This window comes from Pteropus vampyrus, unplaced genomic scaffold, assembly GCF_000151845.1.
Source record: "Pteropus vampyrus isolate Shadow unplaced genomic scaffold, Pvam_2.0 Scaffold143, whole genome shotgun sequence".
Lineage (NCBI taxonomy): Eukaryota > Metazoa > Chordata > Mammalia > Chiroptera > Pteropodidae > Pteropus > Pteropus vampyrus.
In genome coordinates this window covers 4,151,130-4,171,462 of record NW_011888924.1, presented here as the reverse complement: position 1 = coordinate 4,171,462, position 20,333 = coordinate 4,151,130, and the positions used below count along the sequence as shown (strand labels likewise).

Here is a 20,333-nt window from a genome sequence, read left to right as displayed (position 1 = left end):
CTGGAGGTCAGAAGTCTTAAATCGAGGTATCAGTAGAGCCATACTCCCTCCTACATCTCTAAGGGAGACTCCTTCCTGCGTCTTTCAGCTTCTGGTAGCTCTTGGCATTCCTTGGCTTGTGGCAGCAAAACTCATATCTCTGCCTCCATTTTCACATGGCCTTCTTTCCTGTGTGTCTCAAATCTCCCTCTCCTTTCTCTTGTAAAGATACTAGTCACTGGATTTAGGGCCCACTCTAAATCCAGTATGCTCTCATTTCAAGAGCCTTCATTTAATTACATCTGCAAAGGCCCTATTTCCAAATAAGGCCACATTTAGAAGCATGGCGTTAGAACTTGGACATATCTTTTTGGGAAACACAATTCAACCTACTATTCCTATCTATGCTTAGTCAACTCCTTCTTATCCTTTAGCAACCAGTTAGGAGTCGCTCCCTCTGAGAGGCCTTCCCCAACCCCCAAGTCTGGGTCAGGTTCCCCTCCTAATTGCTTCTCTTTCCTTATAGCATATTGCATTGTTGAAATTACATGTTTAATTGGCAGTCTTTTCCATTGAATTGTGAGCTCTGAAAGGACAGGGACCATGTCAAGCTTATTCATCATTTTCCCCACATATCACAGAAATCATGGAACATAGTAGGTTCTTAGTAATTATGAAATTTAACTGACTTTCCCAAGGTCATACAGCTATTAAGTATCTGATTCAGTAGCCTAACCAGAAAGTGCTTGAGAAAAAGATTTAAAAAACAGACTGCATTTGATATTACAGAACAATGAGCAGGTATTTGGCTAGAGCATGAGGTTTGTGAAAAAAAACAGTAGATGATGAAGGTGGAAGTGCACACTAGATCTAGATTACAGAAAATCTACTCTAAGTTTTCCTCTAAGCAGTGAGGAGCCATTCAAAGTACTGGAGGAGGGGAGCAGTGGGGGAGAAAAAACTTTGATAAAGGTGTGAAGGAAGTTTAACCTTTAAGTGATAGGTAGAAAAGTCTATTATAAAGACAGGCTGATGGCCAAGGAACATGTGAGGATATGAGAGAAATAGCTCTGGCAAGAGGAGAAAGAGATTGGAAAGTAGAGGAAGTGAAAGAAGCCCACAAAACCCAAGATTTGAGGTTTTAAAGTAGAAAAAGGTGGGTCAAGATAAATGGGAGCACCCCTGGCCCGCACCCAGCCTGCACCCCATTAAAGACCAGGGAAACTTCCCCGCAAAAAACATAAATAGCAGCATTTGAGTCTGAATGACTAGGAACTAATAAGTAGGAAGATTATAGTAGAGTGGACAGGAGGATAAGGGGAAGATTTTTAGACAAGCAATATTTCAAATGAGAGTGGAAGCTAAGTGGAAGTGTCCCACGATAAGCTTGAAATGTATACATAAAACATAAAAGAAAAATTGGGGTATAGATATAGACTTAGAAACTGTTAATATAGAGGAAATAACCTAAGCCATGAATCTGAATAAAATGAAGAAAGAGCAGAGAGGGAAGGAAGGAGGGAGCGAGAGGAAGGACTGATCATGGAACCATAAGGAATTCCCATATTTATGGAATGGGAGGAAATAGAGGAGTTGGCAAAGGAAACATAGTAGTTGAGAACCAGAATAGTGTGCAGTCAAGTAGCCAGGGCCACAGAGAAATTTAAAAAAAAAAAAAAGACTTTCCACAAGTATTAAATGCTAAAGCGAGGCCAGGTACAATGAAGACTGAATGGATAGAATATTAGATTTAGTAGTTAAGAAATCATAAGTGACCTCCGATTACAAAAGGATGATGAGAAGAAAGCCAAATTTTAGAGGGTTAAAAAATGGCAGTCAAGTGAAACATATTAGAATAATGCACGTTTTTACCTTTTCTCTTTTCTGAAATTACACCAAAAATAATAGTAAAAGTATTTTTGTTGGAATAAACCCACAAAAACAAGGAGAACAGCTGACAAGACATAGCAACTTAGTTTTGGAAGCTGAGAAGGAAATGGATGACTGCTTACTGGCTAGTGAGAGCAGAAGCTGAAACTTGAACCTGCGGTGGAGAAGGTCAAGAAGCCACTTCCCACTGCATAACTCTGGCAGGCTCAGGAATCGAGACACCAAGATCCTCCGAAGGTGGGGCGTGCAGTGGGAGCCCCAAACAGAAAGACTGCTTCAAAGTAGCATGAGAAGCAGGTCGACCCTTAGATTCCTCTCCCTAACCCCCACAACCAAGTGACTGCCCTGGCAATTAACTCTCTGAAGAGACTGTACCTCTTCAGGTACAACCTGTACCTGATACCCCTGAGTCCAGACAATCTTTTGGTTTGGACTCAGGGGTATCAGATGTAACTGGAGATGAGGGTATCATAATAATAATGAGATTACATGAAAGTCCACTTACTAAATGGTGAGACCCCCACTAGCCACCTTCCCCTTCCCTAGGCCCCAGTGTGTTGACAGCTAGACCTGAATCACTCAGTTAAAATATCAGAGGGTCCCTCTCCAGGGAAATTGACAGATACTCACAGGTAAAAGGTCCCTTGATGAAACAAACTTCCAACCAATTGTCAATGAAGTTGCCACTCAATAAGACCCGCCACACCAAAGAGCTTCCACTTAGCTTTAAAGAGTGCTTACTCTCTTAAACATGAATAGACATCCAAAAATCAAGACATATTTAAAGAAAATCTGTGTCTACAGCCATGCTACCCTGAACACACCCGATCCCGTCTAATCTCGGAAGCTAAGCAGGGTCAGGCCTGGTTAGTACTTGGATAGGAGACCACCTAGGAAGACCAGGTGCTATAAAATAAATAAAAATAAAAAAAAAATTAAAACAGATGGGAGGGAGGTGGGGAAGGAGAGAAGGAGGGAGGAAAGGAAACCATTAGTTATAAATATAACCTAGTATATAATCATCAAACAAACAGAGTTTCGAGGAAGGGGAGACTGCAGAGCAGCAGCTCTCAAACCTGAGCATGCATCAGGATCACCTAAGTGGTTATTAAACCACATTGCTGGGCCCCAGGGTTTCTGATTCAGTAGGTTTATGTGAGGCTCAAGATTTTGTACTTCTAACAAGTTCTTTCCTTGTGCTACTGGCTTGAGGACCACACCCAAAGCCTTAGAATATACAGAGAACATGTTTAGGGAAAAGAAAGATGAGCCTTGAAGGACCTGGTAGGAATTAAATTACACTCAGAGAAACAAGCATTACATTATTTTCAGAGGTGAGTGAGAACATTATGGATGGTTAGGTTCAAGGCTAGGGAAGGACATGTCTGATTATAAGCCAGACTCCAATCAGAACAGTATCAGCACAGCTCCTACCTAATCAGGGCTTCAGCCCCAACATTTAGAATGAGTTCTTTCCCTCTTCCTGAGAGGAAAAGAAAGGTTGCCTGTCACCATCCCAGAGAGAAGTGAAGCCTCTTGTTGCTGGAATAGAAAGAATCCTGCATGTGTAATAATGAGAAGCAAGGTCCTGCATCTGGTTCTCTGGGACAGTAAGAAGCTCCATTCCTCTGCCCAGCACACTGAGAAGTAAGGTCTTCCACATCGGTACTGAAGCCCCAACTACACCAGAGTGGTGAGAAACAAGTCCTTCCACCTTAGTGAGCAACCAGATCCCCACCACAGCTGCAAAGAAAAGTGCACCATTCCTGCAGCAGCGAGGAATCTGGTCTGTCATTGATATTTAAGGGGCGCATGTTTTTAAATCAGATGTTTATACCTTTGGGAATGTTTGTACTGTGAATTAGAGTCCCTTATCATATATAGCATGCTATGCTTATTCTTTTTTTGTTTTCATTGTATTATTCTTAAATTTTATTAATGCCTTCAGTTTGTGCATCCTTAAAGAATCTATAACCTAAAATGCATAGTAATATATCTCCTAGATCTATTCATACATGTATGTGCACTCACACACATGCACACACAAAGATAGCAAAGAATTGCAATCAACAGTGATTTACTGTGGATAGTATTTTCTTCTTTATAATTTTCTCGATTTTCCAAATTCTTTGCAGTGAGAATTTTTTAATTAAAAAAAAAAAAAGTTGCATTTTAAAACCCAGCAAAAAGTAATATAATAGGAGCCATGATTAATGTTCATATTCAAGCTGGTACCACTTAAGGGTTTGTCAATAATCATAAATAATAGGTATTTTCCTAAACAAGACTGGAAGGTCTTGGAGACAAAGAAGGAAGCCAAAACCCAGGCACCAGATATATAAAAAGGTCAAATGGCCTGTGGCAACTATCAGTAGGTGTTCTATAAATGTCACAGAAGCAGGCATTCAATAAGTAATAGTGAATAAATATACAAATTAAATTTAAAATATTCGGCATATATAACTTGCAACTTTTTTTCCTATTTGTCTAACACTCGGGCACTTTTTCTGTAGAACTATAGCACTTTTTATCCAATTCTGGATTACTTGTTGTTGTTGTTTTTAGCTATTTCCGAAGAAAATTCCAGGACACCAACCCAGGAATATGGTGGAGTCCCTATGCTATGGATTATGGAAAAAGGAGATTTAGGTCAGACATGTGCACACCTCTGACCTCAAGCACCACCGCCTTTGCTAACGCCGCCCGGAGTGCAATAATGAAAGAAAAGGATATATTTAAATTTCTTGAAGCATTCAAGAGTAAGTCATTTGTCCTTTCCCCACAGTTGTAAAGGATTTATTTGTATATTACTCATCAGAAATAAATACTGGAGGCCAAGTGCTGTAAAAGCAGGACCACAGCCTATGCCAAGTAACTAGTCTCTGTCACTCAGATATCATTTGAAAGCAAATGTATATGTTACCTGAATCCTTAGACACCTAGATGAAGCTAAGAGTCTGGAGGGTGGGGGGTGGGCAGAGGAGAGTGAAGAAGGAGGGTTATGGTACTGAGAAGAATAGACAAAGAGCAAAATAGGCACCACTATAGGTCTTTTCTGTGAATTTCTTCTTATATTATTTGCAATGCCATTTTTATCTTTTTAGGATGCAATCCTCCTTCAGATAACCCATATTCAAAAATACCTATCTTTCCATTGTTTCCTAATGTGGATGGGGTGGTGATGGGAAAGCCATTCAAAGACATACAGAAATTAGAAATGCTAAGGAGAAAGGAGCCTCTGAATTTCTTTGAGGACTATTTTTTCCAAAAAAGAGATTGGAAAACACAGGTGAGATTTAGATTATGTCGCATCACTTAATTTAAATACTTACGTTTTTAAGTTCTAACTTAGAACTAATAATATGCTTTTTAATGACAAATATTTTCATTCATTATATTTCAAACCAGACATATTCCTAAATTAAAGCCCAGGTATAAATATTTCATTTAATTTCAACAAATAGTTAATCTTACTGAAAAATACAATCCCAAATACAATCCTAAACTTGGAGTTGGGAGTAGGGAATATAGGAATTAAAAAAAAAAAAAACCTGATCCTTCCTCTGAGTGCTCTCTCATCAAGTCAGGGACCAGAAGCTGTATTTTGGTTTCCTTCAACTGGCTCTAGGTTGTAGTCAGGCCAGTTACCCTGGGATGAGAGGACCAGGTCCACAGTCCAGTGGAGCAATGTTGTGATGGAGGGGCCATCCTGCCCTTGGACTAGAACCCCATTTATAGTCCCAGATGCACCTTCTGACCCTGCTTCTAGGTCTGTTGCCTCTAATCTATTTTCCTCTCTCCCAAGGTACACTTTATCATCATGAGTTTTAAGGTCTCAGGCAAATATGCCCTAGTTTCCGGATATTTCTCAGGAAGCTCTGGCCTTACCCCAGGTTTGTCACAGTCCTCCCAGCCTGAGAAACAAGATCGAGATTTGACTGGAGACCAGCCCATTCTGTGGGGAATGTCTGGGTTCCAGAGGTCCATGTGTTATTCACATCACTAGGAAATCCCTAAATGTCCCTCTAGGGTTTAAGAGTCCCAGATGCTGAAGAAGAGAGAAAAAATGGGGAATTGCTAACCAATGGGCATAAAGTCTCAATTATGCAAGGTGAATAAGTTCTAGAGATCTATTATACAACATTGTGTATATAGTTAACAATGCTGTACTGTACACTAAAAAAGTTAAGAGTGTAGATATCCTATTAAGAGTTCTTACCACAATAAAATTAAAAAAAAAATTAAAAGGGTAGTTATCACAATCATAAATGACTACAAGTTAAGACTTTGTCTTTATCTCTCCAGATGAAGTCAAACCCACACGCAAATATCACTGACAAAATGGAAATAGAGGATATTTATTCCTTTTTAAATTTATTTCCCAACATTGAACCCTCCACCTGGGATGCTTATCTGTTTATTGTCAATCTCTCCAACTAAAATATAAAGATTTTGATATTTAGATATATGTTCTTTAAGGGAGACACACCTAAAATATGGCACAGAAAGCTTAAAGGTAAAGAGACAGAAAAAGATATATCAGGCAAATACAAATCACAATAAGCTGGCATCAATATATTAGTATGGGAAAAGTAAAACTTAAGGAAAACAACTAAAAATAAAGATGCTATTTAAAGATTTTTAAAAATCATCAGGAAGATATAACTATTCTGAACCTGTGTGCAACTAGCAAATTAACAGATAAGATTATAATTAACAAATTAACAAAATTATAAGAATTAACTTGAGACTTTTTAAGATATTATGCATGCCTTAATATTTCTCATTTTTACACAATGTAAGGATAATTGCTAAATGAATAGGCAAATCCAGAATCACAGTGGGAGATTTTTATCATGCATCTCCAAAAACTAATAAAGCAGACCAAAAAAAAAAAAAAAATCAACTCCTCTTACAAAAAATTTAACTGTTAAGAAAGAGAAATGTGGAATTATAGCTTAATGTAGAATCAGAATCTAGAAAAAATTGTTTCAGGATGGGCAACTTGAGCACACTTGTAGCCAGGAGGAAGGACCCTTAGAGCTGTGGTTCTCAATTTTGGCTGCATAATAGGATCACCACAGGAGTGCTTTTAAAAACAACCTAACACCCAGGCCACAGCCCTATCCAATTAAATCAGGTCTCTGAGAATGGGGCCCAGGCCTCAGTATTTTTTAAAGTGCCAACATGCCAAAGCTGGAAACCACTGCTTAAGGAAAAGAGAAACTGAATAGGAAAAGAGCAGTACTGACTACATAATTTGCAGGGCCCAGTGCAAAATGAAAATGTAGGCCCCTTGCCCAGAAATAATTAGGTACATAAAGACAGCAACAGCAGAACATTAAGCCAAATTCAGGGCCCTTCTAAGTTCAAGGTCCTGTGTAATTGCATTGGTCACACGCCCATGAAGTTGGCCCTGGAAAGAGGAAAATTGAAGGCATAAAGTCCAAGAGGCAAATAAATAAAGACACAGGGAGATACTTTGGCTTTGAAAATTAAGAAAAACTCACATATAAGAGGAAAGGAGCTAAAAATCCGTTAAAGGATGGAGAAATCCTAAAGTAAAAAGAAGAGTTAAAGGAATTCATATTACATAACCTTCAAATAACAAGATCATTAGCTGAAGGGGTTGGAAGGTCTGGTTTTCCAGCAGTCACTATGATGACTGTAAGAGAGTTCACAGTGAATGAAGAAAAGTAATGTCATTATGTACGGTGTCCAATGGGTACTAGACTTATTAACGGGGCTTAACTTTATAAGGCATATAAATGTCTACTCACTGTATTGTACACCTGAAACTAATATAACATTGTATATCAAGTGTAATTGAAAATATTTTTTAAATGTTTTTTAAAAAGTAATGTCAAATGATACTGAGGACCTGGATGAAATTAGGTAATAAACATTTTCAAAAAAAGCAATCAGCATATTTACACAATTTCCATCAGCATTGTTCAGCAGCCCAGAAACAGGGAAAACAGATGGCTGGTTCCCATGAGAAGTCTGGAAGTAATATAGGTTGAAGTCTGGAAGTAATATAGGTTGTACTCTGGGGGGCACACTCATTTTCAGTGCTTTGTGATGGCTTTGGAAGCTTGGGTGAGGAGGGATTTGGCTCCTCTCTACTACCCATCTCCATTCTACACATAAACCATCCTCCGGTCTATACTTCTAAGTAAGCTTCATCATTATGAAAGAGAATTGGCTAAATGCCCATTTACACATGAGACAATACCACGTGCCCCCAAACAACTGACAAGTAGATTAGCAATAACCTTATAAATAATATACAAATGCTTTCACAATATGATATACTTCTGTTTATTGTCTTTGTTGTACAATTCAAACTAAAATGTATCACTCATCTTCTTTCTTAAATGTGCATAAAGGCAGCAAATATAAAGCCTATTGACTCTGCCTCATGCTATCCACCTGAAATCCTCGCCATTGACCAAATACTCAAGAAAAAGCAAAACTGGACAGTGACTGAAGCAGCTACTATCAAACCGCACGTGAGTACTCACTGTTGAAGGCCTTCCCAGAAAGCACTGAAAAAAATATTTCCGACTTCAGTGGTACAACCATAACCCCAAGGGTTTTTTCCCCTGCTCTCTGTCTTTAAAATAAGACAAAATCATTTCTCATTTTTACCCATCATAGTGACGTTTCTTGCTCTATAATCAAATAGACTCAAATGTTAACTGTAATAATTCATCCTGCTAATCACCTACGGAGAGCCATACCCAGCATTATTTCTGAGACATTCATTTGTTTCATGCTGGAAATAGCAACTAGTTAAGGTACTAAACCAACAGTCACAGTGAGCGGTGCACTCTTGCAATCATGATGAGTGAAAGCATCTTTATTATAGCAGCCAAAAAATTAATAATAATAATGGTTTAAGTGAGCTTCCTAGATGCCAGGCACTGTGCTCTACAAGTGCTCTGCAGGTACTAATTCATTTATCATTGGACTTATCACAACAATTACTGGAAGTAGGCACTGTTATCATTCCTTATCATTTTACAGATATGCATAGAGAGGTTAAGTGACTTGCCTGAAGGCACACGGCTAGGAAGTAAGAGAGCCAGAATTATAAACATGGGCAGTATGCCTCCAGAATCCACACTTTTAACTAAAATTCTATGCTGCCTATCTACTTTTGTGTCCTGACTTCTTAGCAACTTTTGTACTTAACAGAGACAGATTGGGGTGTATTTATTTTAAGTCACCTCTCTTCTGCATTTGACACTAATGATCAAGCTCTCCTTGTCATTTGCTACCTCCTTGGCCTTTACAATACTGCATCTTCAATTCTCCTTGTAGCTCTGTGTTCTTTCCTCTCTCTTTCCTGAATGTTCATTCCTTAAGCCTTGATATTTTCTAGTTTTGTAGTCTCATCCTACTGCTCTTCTCATATATACTCATCCACTCATTTGTTCAGTAAATATTTATCCAGTGTTAACAAAAGTTCTGGGATTAGGAGATACCGCAGAGAAAAAAATACAATTCCTACCCTCAGTGAGTTTAGAGTAAGGGTGGAAAACATGGAGAAGGAAATGAGCAGTAGTTATAAGTAGAGCTACAGGTGGTCAGTGCTGCATGACACAAGAATGCTAAAGAATGGGCTCCTGTCCTCTGTTTCAAGGCATGTCTTCACACTGGATTAAATGGAGACTACTTATATCCTGAGGCCTCCAGCCTAGAGCACCAGCTGTCCCCAGGGGCTAAGAAGCTGTATCTCAGTTGATACCGCCATGTACCCAGTCACTGAAACTAGAAGGCCAGAGGCCATCCTTAACTTATACATTTTCCTCACTCCTTACATCCACCAATCACCAAATCTGGCTACTCTCATTCTCCTGAAGACTCTTCATATCTGTCCTCTTCACTCCATTCTATCACTACTGCCTTAACTGAGGCCTTCTTTGGGTCTAGCCTGGACAACAACTGCCAACCTTGTATCCCTACCTTGTAGCTGCTCCCATCCACCCATTCTACACAAAGCTGCTAATGATCTAACATGAAGACCTAATTATGTCATTGTCCAGCTTAAGAATGCTTCCTTCTCAATGATGATAGGATTTTTCAACTGTATTTTCTGCTCCATGCAACGGAGGGATTTATCTCTCTTCCATCATTAACAGTGGCTCACTTACACCATGATTTCCACTGAGGAAAAGGCTCTCCCCAGCCTCACTGAGACCAAGTCTAAGGGCCTGATTACAGCAGACAATGCTTTGTCTCCCTTGCTTTCATCATTTCTTCCCATTTTTAACTTGACACTTTAGCAATACCAAAGTGCTGTACACCCCCACCCCACCACCACCAACTCCAGGATATTTATTGCCTTCGAGCCTGTGCTTATGCTGTACCCTCACCCTGGAATACCTTCCTATCACCACTCATTCCCTCAATTTTACCAAATCCTTGAGGACCTACTCAGCTCGGCATCTTCTCTTTGCCTTCCTTAGGCTGGACTAAGAGCATCTTTGGCATTCATATTATATCCAGAGCCTATCTCCATCCCACATTTCCTCTTTGTTTTAGTCCATTGTGTTTTTATAATCTCGTTATTTCAAAGTAATATATTTTCATTGTTAATCAACTCCTAATTCACGTGTCCTCAAGAGGCACTACCCAATGTATAAGCTTGGTTACTTTCAAGTAGCCTGGGAACATAACTCTTGGGGTGTCTAGAATTGTAGTCCACAAATCGAAGACATTTTAAGGTAATTACTGTAAACTTCTGCTCTCTCACTGCAGGTGAAGAGAGCTACAGATACCTATAACTTAGGAATTGCCCTTGAGCACCGGAAAGAAATGCTAAACCTCTGGCGGAAGATCCGAGGGGATCTGATTGGAATAGACACTAAAAATGAGTCCTTTTATGACACCTTTTCTACTTATACATGGTCCTGGAATGTTTGCCAAGAATTACTTTCTCCGAAGGACTTAAGGTTATATGATGCCTATGTGAATAGAAATTCCTTTCACAATCCTTCATTCTCTTCCTCTTCAGATATCAGTGAGTGTGACATAGAGACAAGAAGAAAAAGACAACGAAATGGTTTCAAAGGATTTCAACAATGAAATTTCTGCATTTTCTAAGCAGCTCATTGCAAACTGCTTTTTCACAGATATCGAAATTATGGTTTCTTCCTTTTGTCTAGTACATTCTTAGCAACTAGAAATGTTGACATCTTTTGAATTCTGACCAGTAAAAAAGTTTAAGTCATAATGCGGTTTCCTCATTCTTACCAGTAGAGGCCATTCTGTTATTTCCCTAGCAACCAGCTGTACTCTGCTGCCCCCACCTGGCTCAAAACTGCCTGGGCAGAAAGAAACGCTGAAAGCAGGCGCTTATCAGACACAGGGCTGCCCTTTTGAGCTCCTACGGGTGCTCCCAGCAATAAGCATCAGAGTTGATGTGACTGTGAGTGGCATTAGATTTTTTATTATTTGTGAAAGCGGCCAAAGGCAGCGGATGACAATAACCTTCAGTTTCAAGGAATAATACCATCCCCCAGGGAATCTTGATTAAATTTGGGTGTTCCTAAGGCTCCTTAGCCACACATCTTCAGACTATTCTCTTGGAATACTCTTAAAAATAGCTGATCTCATCCATTACACTTGTTGTTGTTGTTCTTTAATACATTTAATAAAGAATCACATGTATTATAAGTTTGGGGGTTGTAATTGTTTTATTGTAGAAAAATATACATAAAACTTACCATGTTGTGTTTAAGTACATATCACCCACTACATTTTTTTCTTTTTAAAAAAAGGAAATGACATCTCCCATATTGATGGGGAGAGTGGCTTATTATGTAAAATTATAACATTCCAAGAAAAAAGTAATGAAGATAGTGAAGGTTCCCAAAACTGTTTAAGGAAACAGTCTTGAAGTAATTTTGTGTTACATTGACTATTCTAAACCCTCTGAATATATTTGCCACTCCAAATATTATGATTTTGGGGAAAAGAACTAACTTTATAAATAAGTGACCATATTTTCTGACCAAAAAACAAGATTTATGGTTTAACAAGAGATTTTTTTTGTTGGGTGGGAGTGGGGGGGATGGCTGCTAGTGTAACAGGCAATCTAAGAGATATAATTTAGATGCCAAAATATTAGAATTCCTGAAGTATTTCCTTGGATCAATGGGGTAATAAAATGGAATATTTTTAAGTAGATCTGTCCTGGAAATCTAGGAGAGTAATAAAAATGTACAGTAATAAATTCTAATAAATTATCACACGATTAGTAACAGCATAAATTGGCATCTGTCTGATGGAATACCATATAGAAAAGGTATTCAGCCATTATTCACCAATTATTTATTGAGTTGCATACTGTGTGCTGAACCCTGTTCTAGGATCTAGATATACAACTGTGAACAAACAAATAAAATGCCCTGACCTCACAGAGCTTAGTAATGGAGCTAATTATAACCATTGACTCAGCACTTCCACTTCTAGAAATTATTCCTAAAAAAATAATCATGAATGTACAAAATGATTTAGTTATAAGGATGTTTATCATGCTGAATTTTTAAGAGACTTAAAATAGCCTAAATGTCCAATAAATCAAGATACAGCTGCTATACAAAATAGAGTCATTAAAATGACGTGAAATATTTCAAACAAAAGAATGATATTCACAAGCTATTAAATTTTAAAGCAGGCTATAACTGCCAAGAGTTATGAGAGAACTTTATGGATTAGTTCTAAAACTTTAAGTATGATCATGGCTACAGAAATACAGATTTTTATGAAAACTCATCAAACTGTATACTTAAAGTGGATGAACTGTGTGTAAATTATACCTCATGAAGCTGTAAAAGGGAGGGCACAAAGCAGTTTGTTCGGAAAATAACTTAAAAGTTATTTCTAGAAATAAATTAGAAAAAGCACTGGAAGGATATAAACCAAAGTTTAATAGGTTAAATTAAGGATAGGATGGGGTATTTTCTTTTGTCTTACCTATATCTTCTAAATGTTCTACAAGAAACACTTATTTTTCAATGAGAAAAAAAAAAAAACAGAAAAGCTGTTTTAAAATTAAAGTTGTTAAACCAGCTTATTCAATTGTCTAGGGCTGCTACAAATGCTGTCCAGATTCTGTGAAACCTTAAGGAGAGCAAATTAGGACACCAGGGTGCCTTCCTTACTTAGCCCTTCAGTTCCAGAGCACAAGCTTACAGGGACCAGAATTTCCACTGATTGGAACTGAAAGAAAAGCAATTAACTACCCCTGTCCCAGGTTGACACCTAAGGCAATAATCCAGACTGAGAGTTCTTAACCTTTTACTTCCTTTGAACCCATGCCACCCAGTGAGCTAGAAGAGTTCTCACTACTCACCAGCAGAGGGACCCTTAGCTCCTCTGAAACGCAGTGCCCGCTGAAGTCCGCCATAAAATCTGATACCACAGAGGACCCACAGTCATGTCTTCCAAATTTCTTTCGAAAAATTATTTTAGGTGCTTTAAAAGATGAAGAAAAGTGAGTTGTACAGATCAACCACGGTAACTATGTCAAAGTTACGTTTAGGATACTTTAGCACAGTTCATAAATAAGGTCCAAGTCGTTTGACATTTTAAATGACTCTTTTGAAACTCTGTAAGTAACTTCAAGTGAAGACAGAGTGTGCTCTTTACAAGAAAATAGCAGTGGGACTATTGATTGGGAGCACTAACAGCTCTCGGTGTGGAAGGAAAAAAAGCCTGTAGATGAGAGAATGAGATGCTAAGAATAAATATAAATCAACCATCATATCTGCAAGCAGCTGGCCTTGAGAAAAGTTAAAATCCTCATATTTATTATTTGGAAAGGTGGTTTTGTTCAAATATTTCAAAAGATGATAACAATGGCGAAAGTATTTTGTCATCAAATGAAGTGCAAGTTCTTCGCTATCTTTTTGATTCACTCATGTATTTTTCTTTGTGATTAGAGAATGTTTGGGGGTTGCTCGCATTTTTAGGAAGAGTATAGAATCTCTCATTACTCCCCTTAGTTTCGCATACAGAAAAAATTTGCAGTAGAGTAAATTAACCCTGGTTGTTAGTCTGCTAAGTCTAGTATTGCACTATTCAAATAACTAATTAACCCTTTTCTTCTCTTTTTCCAAATAGTAGTCACCCTTCTCCTGGAAGTCTTCTCAACCAACCTTACTTTATGTTAAAAGTATACTTTCTTCTAGATTCTTGTAAGAATCATTGTGTAATAATTATTGAAATTATAAATGTAAGACTGAAATGTATTAATATAACAAACTGTGTGCATTACAATTTTGACTGTGCAAAGCTCAGGTATGAATAATTCAAAAAAGTAAATGGTTATAAACTTTTTTAAAACTTAGCCTTTGTTATCCCATTTGATCTGATGGGTAAACTATGTCCTCGTAATGCATTTCATATCTTCACCCAAGAAAAAGTGTGGAGGTACATAGATATATAGACATACACATACATGTATATCTATATATATCATAAAATGTATATTTCATAGCTTTCCCCACTATGAAAAGCTGACTAAAGAAACTGGAAAATTGCCCTATTTCTTCACCCTGCGTGCTATCTTCCTTAATTCTTCTAGCCATCGGCTCTACAGTGGAACTAGGTATCCTTAATTTTTAAAGAGACTCAAGTTTTCCCGTTTTTACAAAAGGAAACAGCATTGAAAGAAGGCTCAAATGAAAGGTCTCCCACTTTCTCGCCGGCATGCATGCCCACCAGTGCCTACTCAAGGAGAAGCAACTCCGGGGCGAGAACCCTTCTCAGCTCAGGGCCCGCCCCACGCGACGGCGCCCCACACTGACACTGGTATCCTGGGCCGCCCCGCCTCCGTCTTTTCCCGCCCAGACCCTGCGCCTTCCGGAGGGGGCGTGGCCCCGCAGGAAGTTCTCGCGTTACGGAAAGGTAGATATTTCCGGCTCCGGTATCATGGCCGGCTCCTACCCTGAAGGCGTGCCCACTGTGGCCGGCGGGAAGAGGCAGCAGTTCGGGACCCGGTTCCTGAGCGATCCGGCACGCATCTTCCACCACAATGCCTGGTAACCGCCCTTCCCCTTGAGCGGCCTGCGGCTCGCCCTCTGTCCTGTCGCCCCGCAGCGCTCCGAGAAGCCCCTGACCGCTGACTACTCGAGGCGCTCGGTTCCCACGGGAGAGGTGCTCCTAGGCCAGCGACTCACCCTGCCCACAGTTGGAACGTGAGGCCCCTAAGCGTCCCGTTTGATTTTCCCAGGGACAATGTGGAGTGGTCGGAAGAGCAAGCCGCGGCAGCGGAGAGGAAAGTCAGGGAGAACAGTATCCAGCGGGTGTGCCAGGAGAAGCAAGGTGCGCCCGGGGTGCGGGGGCGGAGCGGCTCTCAATGGTACCCACAGCCAGTGTACTACCGGATGCGCTCTCCCGGAGGCCAGAGAACCGAGGCCGCCAAGAGCCTGTGTAACTGGACTGATACCGAACTCGGGGGTAGAACGCGAGGCGGAGGGAATGTGCAAGGATGGAAAAGGGCTACACCGTAAAATTTTGGTAGGGTATAGAGGGTGTTTTTGTTTGGATTGGTAATATTCTAGTTTTCAGTTAAGTTAACTAGACCCACATTAATATTGCTGTCCTGTGGGAACCGCCACACGATTGGCTTAGAGGATGAACTTTCTACATGATAGCACTTTTGCCTGAGGAACTGTTGCCATTGACGCTAATCCAAGTGTTCAGATTCTAAATGTTGTTAGGGGAGGGGGCTAGGGATTGGTGAATTATGTGTCTTTTCCTTGTTTAATGGCTGCAAGGATTTAGGGCTTCTCCCAAGGAAAGATAGATGAAGTAGAATGAAGATAAGTTTGGCCAAATAAAAAGAGGCCGCTTCTGGAGAGGTGGATGGTTTCACTGTAAAATATCTTTGGTTACCAAAACTAGAACTGGTTGAGCCTATGTCCTGAGAGACTATTGAAGGTAGGACTAGAAATTAGAAAATAATACTGAAAGAGTTCTGTACAACAATTAGATTTCAATTACAAAATATTACCTTTCGGAGTTTGGCAGATACTAAATCAAAGCAAGTTAAAGTTGAAAGGGATTTTGAAAATCATGTAGTCCAATATCCTCTTTTTACAGTTAAAGAAACTTGGACCACAGGACATTAAATGCCTTGCCCAGAGGTAAGCAGTTAGTAGCAGTGGTACAAACAACTAAACTCCAATTTCTTAGTTTTTTATTTTTTTGCTACACTAGTCAAGGTCCTGTATTAGCAAAGAGCAGAAACCTAAAATCTAGGACTACCTTGATCACTTTAAACAAGAGATTTCTTTTAAATGGTCCATACTTCTCTAGTATCTCCTGTCCTCTGTCATGAAAACTCTTAACATTAGAATTTTCTAATAGTTAAGAGTCATCCAAAGATTTGGGAGAAAAATTGATAGGTCCAGAAATTGGACTCCATGGAAGAACGAGATATAGAGGGAATTCAAGTATGATAGGTGGTAAGACTAAGGGATCTTCAGCTCTCAGGCTATGGCTCTACTTGATGCTTTTAGTATAAAATGGCATTCAGCAAAGCAGGATGATAATTGACATTAGATACAAATAAAATATTGAGAGATGTTTCTTAAATTTTGTTTAAATATTTTCAGTTGATTATGATATCAATGCCCACAAATATTGGAACGACTTCTACAAAATCCACGAAAATGGATTTTTCAAGGACAGACATTGGCTTTTTACCGAATTCCCAGAGCTGGCACCTAGCCAAAACCAAAATGACATGAAGGATTTGCTCTCAGAAAACAAAGGAATTGAAGTGCCTGAATGTAGAAGAGAGCACAGACCTGGTTTAATAATAGAAGAACAGCACCAGTGTTATTCAAACAGCCTTGGACATAAAACACAGGCCCTTCCTGTGGAAGAGAATGTAACTCAGAAACTCAGTCACTTGGAAATCTGTGCTGATGAGTTTCCTGGATCCTCAGCTACCTATCGAATACTCGAGGTAACCTTTTCTTGTCCTGGTAGTGGGGTTAGTGAAGTTGTTATATTGTGCACATGGTCAGCATAGAGAGGCTGACCACAAAGCGATTTCTCTCTGATAAAGCTGACTAGACTTAACTCTCATGTTGGCCTGGAATCCTCTCCATTTGTGAACCAATGAAATGCCTTAAATGTAGACCAAGATATCTAGCATTGTGGCAAATAAAGATAGATCACCTGAGGTGCTGGGAACATATTGCATCCAGTATGTAGGTCATGCTATACCTGTCATCTGGAAAAGAGTCCCAGGTCACAAGACAACTTCTGATACTTCTCTTACTTCTAATATAATTGTAAAATAGAGAGTTCATTGGGATGGTGCCTGCTACTCAGATGTGGGAGAATTCTTGTCTTTCAATTTTGGATGGTGTTGTAGAGGCAAAGCTAGAGAGAGATGTCTAGGTGCATACTGTAATGTCAATTCACAAGTGGTGACTACACACTCCACTGGGAGTTGATTCATCTTGGGATTGAGTCCTATGGTATGACTTTATACTAATCCCTTACCCGCTTCCCCAGGCAGAACATGACTTTTGCCTTTCTCTCTCTACCTCATAGTTTTTATGAGAACTAATTGAGATAATGTTTGTGAAGTGGCTTAAGAATGGTGTCTGGCACATAGTAAGCCCTTAGCAAATGGTCACTTTTTATTATTACCATACCCAGCACTGTATTTAGGGCAATGTAACCATGGCTGCCTTTCATGAATTTTTCAGCCCAGTCTGTTAGAAACATTTTTCCATAATATAGTGGATTTCAGTAAGAAAGTATTTCATCTACAGGATCATTTGCTAGAATTCAAAAATTAAAAGCAACCCATGCCCTTTTTTCCAGACCAGCTCCCTTCTGTTAATGAAAGCTCATGCTTTTGTCTTTTATGGCTACCTCTTTAAGGGTTTTTGAGGTCAGGGTCAGGAAATGTCATGGGTATTGTTTAGCTCTGGTCACTACCATCTTCCCTAGGATAATTAGGCAAGATTATATATTTTTGATTATCTAGCTTCAAGGAATTCTTTGGAAAGTTCTATGATTAATAGTTCATTTCTGTCTGCAGGTTGGTTGTGGTGTGGGAAACACAGTCTTTCCAATTTTGCAAACTAACAAGTAAGTTTGTTGTAAAGTTTATAGGACAGCAAAGAAGAGAAAAATGGGAGGTTTATCAAAAGTCTAACTTGATCAATGTAACAGTAGTTATTGGAGATTTAGATTTCTGCATTATCTGTTTATGGATTGTTTTGATTTGATTTGTAAGTTAACTTTGTTATCAGGGAAATTAGTGAGATTTAAAACTTGTTACATTGTTAATATATGGTGCTTTTGCTATTTTAACTCTGCTACACAGGAAAGAGAATAGGCATAATCCAGTTTGTAATGGAATTCTTCTGCTCTTTTTTCTGCCCATTTCAGTGACCCAAGACTCTTTGTTTACTGCTGTGATTTTTCTTCCACAGCTGTAGAACTCGTCCAGGTAAGTGCAGTGGCTTCTTTCAGTGATTTTCACCGATTGAAGGGTAAAGGTCTCCTAAAAATCAAAGTCTCTAGCTATTTTCTTATTGTAATATAGCCTGAAAGCAAAAAATTTACTGAAACAGCCTGGAGTAGAGGAAAGGGCCAGACATGAATACGGATTTCACACCAGGTTAAATTGGCATAAATTCGGGGGCATAGCAGAAGGATAAGAGTGTCCAGGATAAAACTGTGTGTGTTATCATTTATGAATGTGTGTGTAAACATTCATAAATGGAGAGACCTCTCCAAACTTGTTTTTTAAGGATTGAAATGAGGTGATTATTTCACTCAGGGTTCTTTGAGTTGTAAGTCACAGAAACATCTAGACAAACTCAACCAATAAAGTTTCTATCACAATACCTCCCTGAAGTTCGTGGTGTCTTTCTCTCTCATTGCCCAGTGTTCATTTGCCTTTTCTATTTGTTTTCTCTTTGCAGACTAGTTTTGTGTAGTAGGTTTTTCCATGGTTTTGAACATGGCGTAGACATGCTTGCCCCTCCTGGTCCCTTACAAGTCCACCTTGTTTGGTTTTCAGAACTGCGCCAGAATGACTGTGTCCCTACTGCAGAATCCTCAGAAAGAATCTGGTTGACTCAGCCCAGCTGATAATCTATGTGTTCTTTTTGAATTAGCTGTGGCCAATGAGGAACAAAGTCACATTTTTGGAGAAAAGAGATGTGGAAAACAAAGTTACCCTAAAATGTTTCTGTTATAATAAGTTAATTTTCCACATTTAGAGAAATAGATTTTCCTGGAGAATTCTGTGATCTGTATAATATGCCATAGTTAGATTGGGAGTTGTTTTAAATCCTGCTTTTTTGATATGTTTTGTCTTTTTTTATGAGGTTTTTCTTTTCCCTCTTGGTCACTTCCTGATTATTTTCCAGTCCTCACGTCCAAGTCTCTACATCAGAATAAAGAATGAAAGCAGGACATGGTTCCATAGTGTAGCGGTTAGCACGTCTGCTTTACATGCAGAAGGTCCTGGGTTCGCACCCCAGTGGAGCCATGGTCCGTGGTCTATGGCCATGCCACCCTGAACAAGCCTGATGTCTGATCTCAGAAGCTAAGCAGGGTTGGGCCTGGTTAGTACTTGGATGGGAGACCACGTAGGAAGACCAGGTGCTATAGGCATAAATAATAATAATAAAGTTTTTTAAAAAAGAATGAAAGAGAAATTGGGAACATTTCATTTTAAAAGCTCCAGTTAGATTCCTTAGGCTCTTCACTAGAGTTCATAATTCTTAGCTTTTGAGTAAGGATGCGATTAAGGATGCATGCCTTAGTGAAGTAACTGCAGTTAACACGTAAAGCAAAGTTAGTTTTCCTTGAAGCCCTGTGAACATTTTCTAATGTGTGCGTGTCTCCTAACCGCCTGCAGACAAATTCAGCATATGATCCTTCTCGGTGTTACGCTTTTGTTCATGATTTGTGTGATGAAGATAAGAGCTACCCAGTTCCCAGTAATAGTCTCGATGTCATCATCCTCATATTTGTTCTTTCCGCAATTGTTCCAGACAAGTAAGTTTGAGGTCCTTTAACCTGGATATTAGGGTTGGGCCCTAAATGGAAAGGATATTCTGATAGACAGGAGGAAGCCACTCCATCCAAGGTGATATAAGCATCTCAACTATTTTCCTAAATTCGTCTTGAAGTCTGTTTATGGATTCTTCTGTTTCAGCCTCTAAACCTCTTCCCATTAACTGCAGTGGTCAGTCTTTTTCATCTTTATGGTTTAGTATCCCCCCAAAGAATGAGAGAGCAGTCTTTAATGGACGTGTGGAGAAATTCCCTATTGATAATCTCATAGCATGCTATTTTAGAACTGTGGGTGCCACCACTCTTAGGTAACATCTCATTATTGGCCTTTTTAAATGCTTTAAATAAGCTAGGTTTATTAACAGCACAAAATTTACAGTGAAGCTTAA

The 20,333-nt window shown here is 39.2% G+C and overlaps 2 protein-coding genes and 2 pseudogenes across 4 annotated transcripts in view; all 4 read left to right on the top strand.

Annotated features, from left to right (window-relative positions):
- Positions 1-10,962, top strand: part of EFCAB3 (EF-hand calcium binding domain 3) — a 41,518-nt gene extending 30,556 nt beyond the window's left edge. For both annotated transcript variants that reach the window (XM_011368564.2, XM_011368565.2), the window contains 4 exons: positions 4,435-4,628; positions 4,974-5,158; positions 8,259-8,381; positions 10,636-10,962. In XM_011368564.2, the coding sequence (XP_011366866.1) occupies positions 4,435-4,628; positions 4,974-5,158; positions 8,259-8,381; positions 10,636-10,962 (829 nt within the window). The remainder of the gene's footprint in view (positions 1-4,434; positions 4,629-4,973; positions 5,159-8,258; positions 8,382-10,635) is intronic.
- LOC111744900 lies at positions 2,666-2,784 on the top strand (annotated as a pseudogene).
- Positions 10,963-14,780: 3,818 nt separating the features above from the next.
- The window catches only part of METTL2A (methyltransferase like 2A), a 13,080-nt gene continuing 7,527 nt past the window's right edge, over positions 14,781-20,333 (top strand). Inside the window, exons 1-6 of one of the 2 annotated variants that reach the window (XM_011368563.2) lie at positions 14,781-14,924; positions 15,116-15,207; positions 16,503-16,858; positions 17,951-18,000; positions 18,304-18,364; positions 19,787-19,926. In XM_011368563.2, the coding sequence (XP_011366865.1) occupies positions 14,815-14,924; positions 15,116-15,207; positions 16,503-16,858; positions 17,951-18,000; positions 18,304-18,364; positions 19,787-19,926 (809 nt within the window). In that variant the 5' untranslated portion in view covers positions 14,781-14,814. The remainder of the gene's footprint in view (positions 14,925-15,115; positions 15,208-16,502; positions 16,859-17,950; positions 18,001-18,303; positions 18,365-19,786; positions 19,927-20,333) is intronic. The other variant, XM_023535634.1, reaches the window with a different exon arrangement.
- Positions 19,424-19,539, top strand: LOC111744909 (annotated as a pseudogene).